The 10,898-nt window shown below is 36.2% G+C and overlaps 2 protein-coding genes across 3 annotated transcripts; one reads left to right on the top strand and one right to left on the bottom strand.

The window, feature by feature from the left end:
- The first annotated feature begins 544 nt into the window (after positions 1-544).
- On the top strand, positions 545-2,774 carry LOC120768416 (UDP-glucosyltransferase 2-like). Its single transcript, XM_040095097.1, has 4 exons — positions 545-1,240; positions 1,624-2,057; positions 2,146-2,362; positions 2,437-2,774. Exons 1-4 carry the CDS (start codon positions 582-584, stop codon positions 2,729-2,731), a joined length of 1,605 nt encoding a protein of 534 aa, XP_039951031.1. The 5' UTR covers positions 545-581; the 3' UTR covers positions 2,732-2,774.
- A 3,023-nt stretch (positions 2,775-5,797) lies between these two features.
- LOC120768499 (uncharacterized protein DDB_G0283357-like) lies at positions 5,798-9,811 on the bottom strand. Of its 2 annotated transcripts, XM_040095222.1 has the most exons (3): positions 9,079-9,811; positions 8,874-9,014; positions 5,798-6,565 (listed from the first exon to the last, which is right to left on the bottom strand). In XM_040095222.1, exons 2-3 carry the CDS (start codon positions 8,977-8,979, stop codon positions 5,949-5,951), a joined length of 723 nt encoding a protein of 240 aa, XP_039951156.1. In that variant the 5' UTR covers positions 8,980-9,014; positions 9,079-9,811; the 3' UTR covers positions 5,798-5,948. The 2 variants fall into 2 exon arrangements, with proteins under 2 accessions (XP_039951156.1, XP_039951155.1); XM_040095221.1 differs by having other exon boundaries at positions 8,874-9,811.
- Positions 9,812-10,898: the final 1,087 nt, after the last annotated feature.

The following is a 10,898-nucleotide window of genomic DNA, read 5'->3' as shown; positions in this document are numbered from 1 at the left end:
TTATTTAAGCGCTAGTTTTTTATAAATTTGTTTTAGAAAAATAATCTTCCTCAATCAACATGAATACACACTTTAGTGGATTCATATTTTGTTCGTAAATTCAATTTGAATATAAACGATTTCAGTTTTACTTATTAAAATTTATATTTTTTCGTTCTTTTTTTCATTTTTTTTTTTGCTTTTACCCAACCGATTTCGAAATGTCAAAGTTCAAAACCAAGTCTAGTAACAAAAGTTTCGAATACATATGAATTCAGTGATAGCAAATTATGCATATTCGTGGCGGACATTCGTATTCGTAGTTTTGGTACGATACGTCACCTGATAGTGCTGCTTATCTATGCTGCGGCGCATCACTGAATGGTACCTCTTAGCACCAAGCCGGATGTTTATATTTGAACAATAATAGTTCTAAAGTTTAGTGAATTCAAGTATCACGGGGAGACACACATAAGTTGTCTAAACTCAAAATTCTGTTAGAATAAAATTGCATAAAGAAATTGAAAAAAAGTGCTTGTGCTAGTGAAATAAATAATATATAATTTTTTTAATAATATTTTGGTCAGAACACATCAACAGCCATGTTTAAGAACCCCAAGAAAATATTGGCTTTTACAATAGTTCTGACCATTTTAGTGAACCCAATATTAATTACTGAGTGCAGTCGCATACTTGGAATATTTAACTATTACGCCTACAGTCATTTTAAAGTTTTCTATCCACTTTTGCGCAGACTGGCTGAACAAGGCCACCAGGTCACCGTGGTGACTCATATAAAAGCGCTGGACAAGATAAAGCCACATAACTATACCGAGCTGCTATTGACTGGTGGTTTGACAACCAATGTAGTTACATTTAAAGATATATTTCCACGACGAAGCTTGTTTAATATATTCAAAGATGCCGACTATATGCATCATGAAGGACTGTCACACTGTGAACTCTTGTATAAAAGTGGACATGTTGATACGATTTTAAAAGGTCACGAACAGCAACCGTTCGATTTAGTCATCACTGAATATATGAATTCGGATTGCCAATTGGGTATACCATACTTGTTGCAAGTACCTGTGGTGGGTTTGAGTAGTTGTGTGTTAATGCCCTACCACTTTGATCGTATTGCATTGCCGGATTTTCCGTCGTATATACAGTCGAAATTAGTCGGATTTCCGGAGGAACTGAATTGTTATGAACGACTGTTAAATTTTCTACAAACGAAACTGGTGAATTATATATATCGGTGAGATATTTGAGACTTGAAAAAGCTCGTTTATGTTGGATAATTTTTTTAGAGCAATAATTGAAAATGGAGGAGGCGTCAGCAAGGCATACTTTTGGTATAAAGTGAAGATATTATGATAGGCTTGAAGAAGTAGAGATTATGACAGAAAGGTTAAGAAAGTGATCACTAATTGAACTGATAATTTTATTATAATTGTGCAATATTATATAACTTGCATTGAGTTTTATAGAAAACTAGAGGAAAACTGGCGAAAGGCAAACTATTTCAGACCATTTGTATAGTGATCCTAGGCAAAGTAGGAAACCTGATCGATTTAATTTTTTGTTTATCGAAACTTAGTTGAAATTACTTTTAACCACCTAAGATATGATATTTTACAGTTATCGCACACATTCTGATGATCGCAAAGTGATCAACAAATATCTAAATGTGGATTTCGATGTTGATGATTATGCCAAGCGTAGCACCAGCATAATTTTGGTCAATCAACATTACACCCTACACGGTAATAAACCGTTAACTTCGCAATTAATCGAAATTGGTGGCATACATATTGATGAGACAGCATTAAATGCAAAATTACCAGACGAAATTGAGAAATTCTTAAAAAATTCACCTGCCGAAGGTGTGCTATTCTTTAGCTGGGGTTCTATGGTACGTTCGTCTAGCATGCCCAGTGAGAAAGTGCAAACGATAGTCAAAGTACTCGAACAACAGCCTTTCAATGTAATTTGGAAATGGGAGACCGACGAAGTGCCAACGAAAAGTAAGAAGTTCCTCTTCGTCAAATGGGCGCCACAGTTAAGTCTGATCTGTGAGTATGAAGAACACGCAAGAATTAATGTTTGATGACATTAAAAATATAATTACATAAATATTGCTATACTTGTATTTTCCTACAGGCCATCCCAAGGTGAAACTATTTTGGGGGCATGGTGGTCTACTCGGCACCACTGAGAATATATATTGTGGCAAACCGTTAATTGTCACACCGCTCTACGGCGATCAAAGCGTTAACGCATACGCGGTCCAAAACCGCGGCGTGGGCTCCATACTATTCTTCGACGATATTAATGAAAAGAACTTAATAGCGACGCTTAAAGAGATGCGCCGCAATAGGTGAGCTCAGTGCTTGTTTGTGTGCATATTTAGGTATTATTTTTTGTAATATTCTTTAATATTTTTCTTCACAGTTATGCTGAGAATGCTGTCGTGCTGTCGCACTTATTCCGCAATCAAGACATGAAACCGCTGGACAGAGCCGTGTGGTGGGTGGAACATTTGTTGCAAGAGAACGGCAAAACGGCGCATAAATTGCTGCAGACAAAGGCGGTAAAGCTAAATTGGTTCGTCTATTACTCACTGGACAGTGTGTCAATTATTTTGATCGGCTTGGCGTTGTTCATCTTCATTGCGCGCGCGATTTTGCGACGTTTGAGCGGCCTTTTCAAAGGCGGCAAACAAAGTGGCAAAGTGAAAACGAAATGATTTTATGCAAATATACACCATGTGTACCAATAACTATTTTAAATAATTGTAGACATTTAATTATCTTTTATTTTATTGATCTTTAGTTTCCCTTTGATGTGATTTTTAAATGCAAAATTAATTATGTAAACAATTTCATTTTCAGACTTTTTATAAATATAAAATGTAAGTTTCAAAGTATTTTCAAACAAAATCTATTTTTATTTTGGAGCTGTGCCCTGTTTCATTTAAGTATCGGTAGTCTCAATAACTTTGAAAAAAAAATAAATAAAATTTGGCAATCTTTCTCAAATCAATCCTACACATACATAGGTTGTATTTTATAATAATATTTATAGTCAAGCAACTATTTCAACAGAATCCAAAAATTTTAAATCCCAACATATTAAAAATTATCTTTATTAATATATACTCACCCACATTTCTGCTAAGAACTGCTTGCTGATGACACAGGCATGCGTCGAGGAGAACTTGGACAAGTTCATTAAATCACGTATTTGTGGTTTTCCATGAGCAATCGTAGTGTATATGAATTATAGTTGAATATAAATTGTTATTTGAATATGAGGTGTTAAGCAAGTGTGATAAATTTCATTGCAAATACGCACAAAAGTAAATCTGTGCTAATGTGAAAGTAGTTGAAGGTGGCGCACATGCAATTGGCAATCAAAATAGCCAATGCAAATCTATTTACTCATATATACATATGTATACGCACATGCGCAGCGTCGCAGCGAGAAGGTGAGTGAGCACTCACAACTGACGTCACGCATGGAGCGAATGACAGCATCGCCGCCATCAAATCCCTTCTAAATACCTCTAATCGTATTATATTGTAGTTGGACGAAAGATGGGAGGCAATCAATTAAAAAATGCAAGGTCATATTCTCGTTATATGTGTGTGTGTATGTATATGTTGTATGTATATGTATAAGTAAAAACAATTTCTAGAGCAACAAGTGTATTTTAAAAAAGGCCTTGACAATGACAATGACAGTGACAAAGCACAGTTCGTTAAAAAAAGTGTAAACCACGTATTCTTAGCATGCTCCAAAACAAATCGGTTTATTATTACTTAAATAGAATTTTTTTCTTCAACATTAAAAGTAAGCGGTAAAGCGAAAGTCTCTCTAATAGCTCAAAATAATAAATGACGAAAAGGTTCTTGGCGCTCCAAACACACCATATGGATTGATATTGAACATTATCAAATTTTTATTTTTTTTTTATTTTTTATGCCATCATTCTACATACATATGTATATGTATTTGAAAATATTCTCCGAAAATTTTAAGTTGAATCGGCTAATAGCTATAGAGATATTGGCGTATTTGTAAATTTAAATTAATTTAAACTTAGTGTAACCAACTCCTAAAACTTTAAAGGTATTTTTCTCGAATTCTGTTTTTGGAGTCAGCGAGGAAATATTCTCCAAAACGACTGGGCCGAACGATTAGAATTTTTAACACGACCTTCCTAAGTTCATATACATACATACTATACATTATGACAAAAACGCACTCGGAAATTATAATTAAATTCCCCGGGTAAAAAAAATTTGCCTAAAGTGGTAGGACTGTCCTTAATTACTATGCCAAATATGAGCGCGATCTGTCAACCAGTTTATTTACAGCAGTTGCCTAAATCGGTGCACCTCGGTAGTGCGTTGCGATTTTCACAATGAATAAAAATATCGACAAAGAATTTGTTTCACATTTTGTATTTATGACTCAGTTTTATCAAAAACGTGTGTTACAAAGCCTTCAAAGACGGTCGAGAGATCGTTAAGACATGCCTCGTTCTGGACGACCTTGGAACACTCCCACTGATGAAAATATTAAAAATGTAAGGATATGGTGCTTGAAAATCGTCTGGCAAGTGTCACATAGATTACAACAGAGCTCGACATCTCTCGCGAGTCCGTGCGACTCGTCCCTATAAAGCTGTTTTTTTTTTTTTTGTTCAAAAAGAGTACGATTGTGACCGTATTTAAAGCCAAAACGCATTGATTAACCACCATATTCACCAGATTTGGCTCCGAGTGATTTTTTTTTGTTTCTCAACCTGAAATTACCGCTCCGTAGAACCCGTTTTCAGTCGATTGAAGAAATAAAACAAAATTCGCTGATGGAACTGAGGGCCATCCCAAAAAGTGCTTATGAAAAGTGTTTCGAGGACTGGCAAAATCATTGGCATAAGTGTATTACATCTGGTGAGCATTATTTCGAAGGCGACAAAATAAAAATTGATGAATAATTAAACAGTTTGCGTCTTATTTACATTTTTCAGATAGAATACGATTTTTAATAATATTTTTAGCGTAAATTTTTTCAGAACAAACTTGTCTACATAGTCCAGTAATATATTTTATTAGTTTTCACATTCGATATATTTTAAAACAAAAAAACTTCCTCACCAGGCATCTTTTTTGGAAAGCCTTTGTAGAGCCTGGCTATTGCATCAGGAGAATCCAAAAAAAAATGCAATTTTCAATGAGACAACATGTTGGGATTTTCCTACCACAAAATATTTACTTAAGAATAGGGTTGAAGTGGACATATTTTCAGAAAGGGTGAATATGTATGCAAAAAAAGGACACTACTTAAGAAATCTGAAGGAAAAATTTGCGACTGTGTGGTCTGTGGAGTATGGGAGTTCAAAAATTTTCCATGTATATGAATTACCTATCAAAACCGATCTCTGGTTGCTTAAATTCCTTTTTGATGCAAATTTTATTTTAAAAATTACTATACTCATTCTAAATAATAAACTTTACTAAAAAAAATGCAAACATAAATGACAAAAAATATCAAAATTTTTACTGCTTTACTAGAGAGACCTTGAAATGCCTACAACTTTCAGTAAATGTTTATATATTCTATTTTTTATGTTGTTGCTTGAAACTTTGGAAGTTAAAGTCTAAAGTGATTTATTTTTAATACTTTTTTATTTCGTTTTCTATTCTTATTTTGTTTGGCGCGCAAAATTAGGTAATATTTCAAATTTTTTTGCGCAGTGCAAAAAAAAAGAGATACTGAAGTTAATTTAAATAAGTATTTCATATGCATAACATAAATAACATAATTTGTATACAAAGAAAAAATAGTAATAGTAATAGTTATAGGTAGGTTACGAGTATTTGGCAGTAGCGCATGAAGGAAGTTACATACTTTGTATTTCATTTCCATTATGAACACAAACGAATATGGTAATACACTTAATTCTCCTCGTAATCATATTCATCGAGATTGTCATCACTTCGGTTGCGTATGATTTTTGTGTTATTGTTCACAACGCTGCCGGCGGCGCTGCCGCTGCCGCTGCTGCTGCTAATGCCACTGTTATTGCCATTAACATTGCTGCCGATGTTGGTGTTGGTGTTGTATGTGTTGCTGTTGTACTTGTTGTAGCTGTTCTTATAGCTGGCATCAAGAGCGCCAACACTGCCACCATAACTGGTTGCGGACGTGTTGTTCTTAATGCCACCGACATTGCTGATGACGCCACGACTGCTGCTGCTAATGCTACTGCCAGAATTGTTGTTTTTGTTATTGCTGTTGCTGTTGCTGTTGCTGTTCACAGTGCCGCGACCGCGGTAATCACGTCCGCTTGCCTTGTTGACGGCTACCACATCATTCGGGCTGTCATAATCACCATAACCGTCCAGGCATACGCGATTGCATTCCTCCAACGATTTGAAGTTGTTGACGTTGCCCGCACAGCCGCCAAAGTAGAACATGGCGCACTTCATGCGACGCATATCGAAATAGTAGCGCTTCACTTTGGCCCGACAGTAGCCAAAGTCCATGGGCAAGAGACATGTTTCCGGTATGCCTGCAATCAGAATGCAAAAGCATATATAGTAAATTGGAAAAACACTACACACACAAGCAGACATACATATATACATGTATGAATACATGCAAAGAAATGCCTGTATATACATAAAAACATATACTACTATACTATATATGTATATATATGGATTGCAAGCCGAATTATTGTTGCTTGATGTCATCACCGTTGCGCTGACTTACTTAGTTGGAATGTAATTATAAGAACACCGAGCCACAGGTACTTGAAGCAAAGCTCATTCTGCTGTTGCAGATACACAGGAGATTAATTATGATTAATTGCTGTAAATGAAGTGACATGCAATGTGTTGAAAAGAACTTGCCTGTTCATTTATAATATATGGATTGTGAAGTAAGCAAATTGTGCTTGCGTGCTGAAAGGAGTCAGCGACTTGTCAGACATTTTAACACTACTTTGCGATATGCGGTTCGTTTGACCTCAAACTGTGCCCGGTTTCAGCTTAGTACCCTCGAAACAACAACAAGCTGTTATTTGTTCGTATGAAATTTTTGGGCAAGGAAAAAACTATGGCATCTCCACAGACTAGTTATAGAAGATATTGGAGTCTGCTCATCAAATTTGTTATATATAGTTGGCCACTATGCTAAATTACAATGACGCCAATCTTATCCAAAAAACTGGTAGGCCAATAAGCCACACATAGATCAGTTTTGGTCCTTTGCGCTACCAGATGGAAAGTAGTCATCCTAGAGAAGTTTTCCTTTAGGATGCCTGCGCTTGAGGTGAATCTTAACAAACTCTGCGGCCTCACTATCCATACCTCCTCCAGTGGGGACCCCAGATGCTTACAGCGTAGTCTTGCCAAAGCGGGACAATTGCACAAGAGATGCTCCATTCTTTCCCCCATTCTGCGGGTGTGTGCCGCCACCAGACAGTGACCAGTTAGTATTCCGATCATGTTCCTACAGTCTCTTCTATCGAGTGTTTCTTCATTTGGGACCATATTGTTTTCGAATAACTGACTTGCTCTGTAGGGTCATATTCACACATTTTGTTTGACTTAAATTCAATGTATAACAAATGTAATTGTAGGTCGCATGGATCTTCTATACTTTTCTTTATAACATTTTATGTCGGAAGTATAAAAAATAGGCTTTACTCGGCAATCACTCTTATTAAACTTCTACCTCTCGGTCTTTGTGAGAATTGATATCTCCATTTCACAGATTTTTATTATAAAGTATATTTAGAATACTTCAGCCCTACGATTATAACAAAAATTGTGAAATCGAGCTCGTTTAAGCCGATTGTGAAATGTTCGGCAATGAACATATTTAAAGAAGAGTTAAAAATGTGTAGCTGGAGTCAGTCTTTTGACGTGAATACTACGACACACCTTACAGCATGGCTCCCTTGATGGACGAGGTCCTTTCGAAAAGCTGAAATACCACCTACTAACCAACGGGCTTAAAAAAATATTAACGAGTTCATAATACTAGCAGGATATAGACTTCGTACATATGCCTTTACGAATTGGAAACCTTAAAGCCATCTAAGTTGAAATAGATTGTGAATTTCAGAAACTCTAAGTTTTTCTCTGGACATTAAAAACAAAACTGTTCTGTGGAAAAGGGTCTATATTTTATCATATTTCGATAGTTTGGATAATATTTTAAATATCTCCTGTAAAGTACTTTTCAAAATTCAAATTATTTTTAAAGTTAATGTTCGAAATTCTGGCTTCTAGACTAGAATACTGGCGGAAGTAACAGATCATCTCGGATGATGAAACTAAAGATGGGAAGAGAGAGATATGCATGTGACATGCTTAGAAGAACTGCGCATTTACTTTTTTAGAGTTCTATAGATCACCGCATTTTTTAGGTGTGGAGGAGCAAATTTTCACAAGTCTAGTTAAACCAAAGGCCAGATTGGGAAAAAACTTCCAGGTTTTTAATATTTTTTAAGCTTCTATTAGTTTCTTTTTAGACTTTGCAGCCAACCTTTCAAAGAGTATTTTGAAAAAAAGTTCTATTTTTCTTGTTTACTTTTTGGAAAACTGCTTTACAAACAGGATTTCGAAAATTGCTTTTAATAGCACCTCTTAGCTGTGCCTCAACTCATGTTTTTTGTATTTTTTCGATATATAAAATGTTAATTTACCCAATATAAAACTGGTTCACATATCGGTTGCATTCGAAAACAACATATTCCACTAGCAATCAACTCATTTCTGCATATCCAATGAAGCAATGGCACTTGTTTCTTGTTTACCTACATTTTTTTGTGAAAAACAATTCATAAACGTTTTATTTTGTTCACTCACCATCATAGCGATCTGGTGCATAGAGCCCCACAGTGGAAGCACTTGCCGCCAGCCCACAATGCAACACCACACTGATCAACACTAGACAGGACACGAATAGGTGCATCTTCCTTTCACTTTCTACTGCTCGTGTGCGTTTAGCTAAATTCATACACTAACTATTATTTGTTGCGTTCGACAATGATCTTGTGAATGTTTGCTTTACCGGCAACACCGAATCTATGTCAGTGACTAGCGACTGGCTGCCGTTGGAAACTAAAACACTACGCGCTTTCTCACGCTTACTCACACGTTTGCGCGCCCAACAAAGCGCTGGCAATTAAAAAGCAAAACTTGCTAAAACAACGGTAAAAAATTTATGTGGAAAATGCGCAACTGAGTTTTCACTGGACGCGTTTGCGATTGCCGCTTATCGACGACGACTGCTGTTGCGGCTGCTGCTGATTGATCACTGTGGCACAAGTTGCAGCGGCGCGTTGTCTTGTTTGGCTGGCGAATGCGCGCGCGTATGTATGCACATATGTATATGTGTGTATGGCTGGCTGTGTGAGGCGCTCAAGTGGAAAATTCACAAACGTTCGTCTATGAAATTGTATACGTTTTTCGAATATTTTCGGTGTTTTTCTCTTTTTTCGCCTTTAAACGTTCAAATTTTTCATTTATTCATTAGCCACAATCACTTAGCGGTGTTTAATAGAAATTCAAGCATGACAGCTGAAGTCTCGCACCCAAAATCGCGTGCCAATGTGCTGATTTTTATTTGGATTATTTTTAAATATTGTCTCAGGTGCACACAAGTTGCCTGTAGGCTGTCGGCTGCACGTATTTACATAAGTATGTACGTTTCTATTTGCAAGCGCTTTTTTGCACGTAGGTGTCTTTTATAGGTTGGTTTTGTAAATGTTTTTCATACTTTGTCCGCGCATGCGTGTATACGCGTTTGCTGCTTAGAATATACTGTGCCCACGGCAGCTGTGCGCCGCGCTATAAAAACTTCCAACAACACACCGCCAAAGAATTCCGATTATTCCAGCAAACGCAGTCGTAAAAAATCATAACAATAATACAAAAGGAAAATAATATATAATTACATATATACTACACTTACAAATGCTTTCATATATACCTGTGCATATACCACATATATACATAGTTCTATACTGTTGAATTCAAATTAAATCAAAATACATTTCGAAACTTTTGTAAACAGCTTAACAATTTGCTGCGTATTAAAACCAGTCCACCTCGTCAGTCATCCGTTTGTCCGTCCACCTGTTCGCTGTTCTGTCATTGCACTGAAAGTAAATATTCTTAAACAGTAATAATCGATGCTGCGTCATCCACATCGCCGCTAAGCGAACACTTCACCGTGCTGAAATATAGTATAGCTCACACGGTTTAATGCGACATCAAGTCTGGGAGGAGAAAAGTTTATAGAACTATTTTTTCTAAACAGCGGTGGAGCATACAAATTATTTTCGATAAGAGAAAGATAGGAAGCTCCACTTGTAGTCAAGACACAAACCATACCATCTTTTATCCAAGCCACACACCAGTTGTAGAAAAAACCGCCGTTAAATATATCTTATATTGGATGAGTAATGAATAAACCTTTTTCAGGTTTCATAAGAAACTTTAGGCAATAAAAAAAACAAATTGTGTTAACTTAAGAGGTTAGAGGATTCGTGAAAATTAAAATCTGTAGCTTATAAATCTGACATGACTCAAGAGGATGTCCGACACTACTGATTTTTCCTTTGCCACTCACTAAGCAAGCTCTACGAAAATTTGCAATATTTTAACCTCTACTCAGATGGCTTCACCCTTTATTTTTTTTGCATTCAACTTCATATCATAAATTCACTTACAAACGAGTACATACATATATAGCTCACATTCTAGTTACTCATATCCCCAGTTGTTTGTCGAACAAGTTTATTTTACTCACTTCTGAGCCCACAATGTCCCCACCAATCGATTTGGCTTATTGCCAGTGACAGTGGAAGTGGTGAGTGTTATGCTGCA

The sequence above is a fragment of the Bactrocera tryoni genome, chromosome 2, assembly GCF_016617805.1.
Source record: "Bactrocera tryoni isolate S06 chromosome 2, CSIRO_BtryS06_freeze2, whole genome shotgun sequence".
Taxonomy (NCBI): domain Eukaryota; kingdom Metazoa; phylum Arthropoda; class Insecta; order Diptera; family Tephritidae; genus Bactrocera; species Bactrocera tryoni.
Note: the sequence above shows the minus strand (reverse complement) of the source record. Positions and strands in the feature narration are given on the sequence as shown.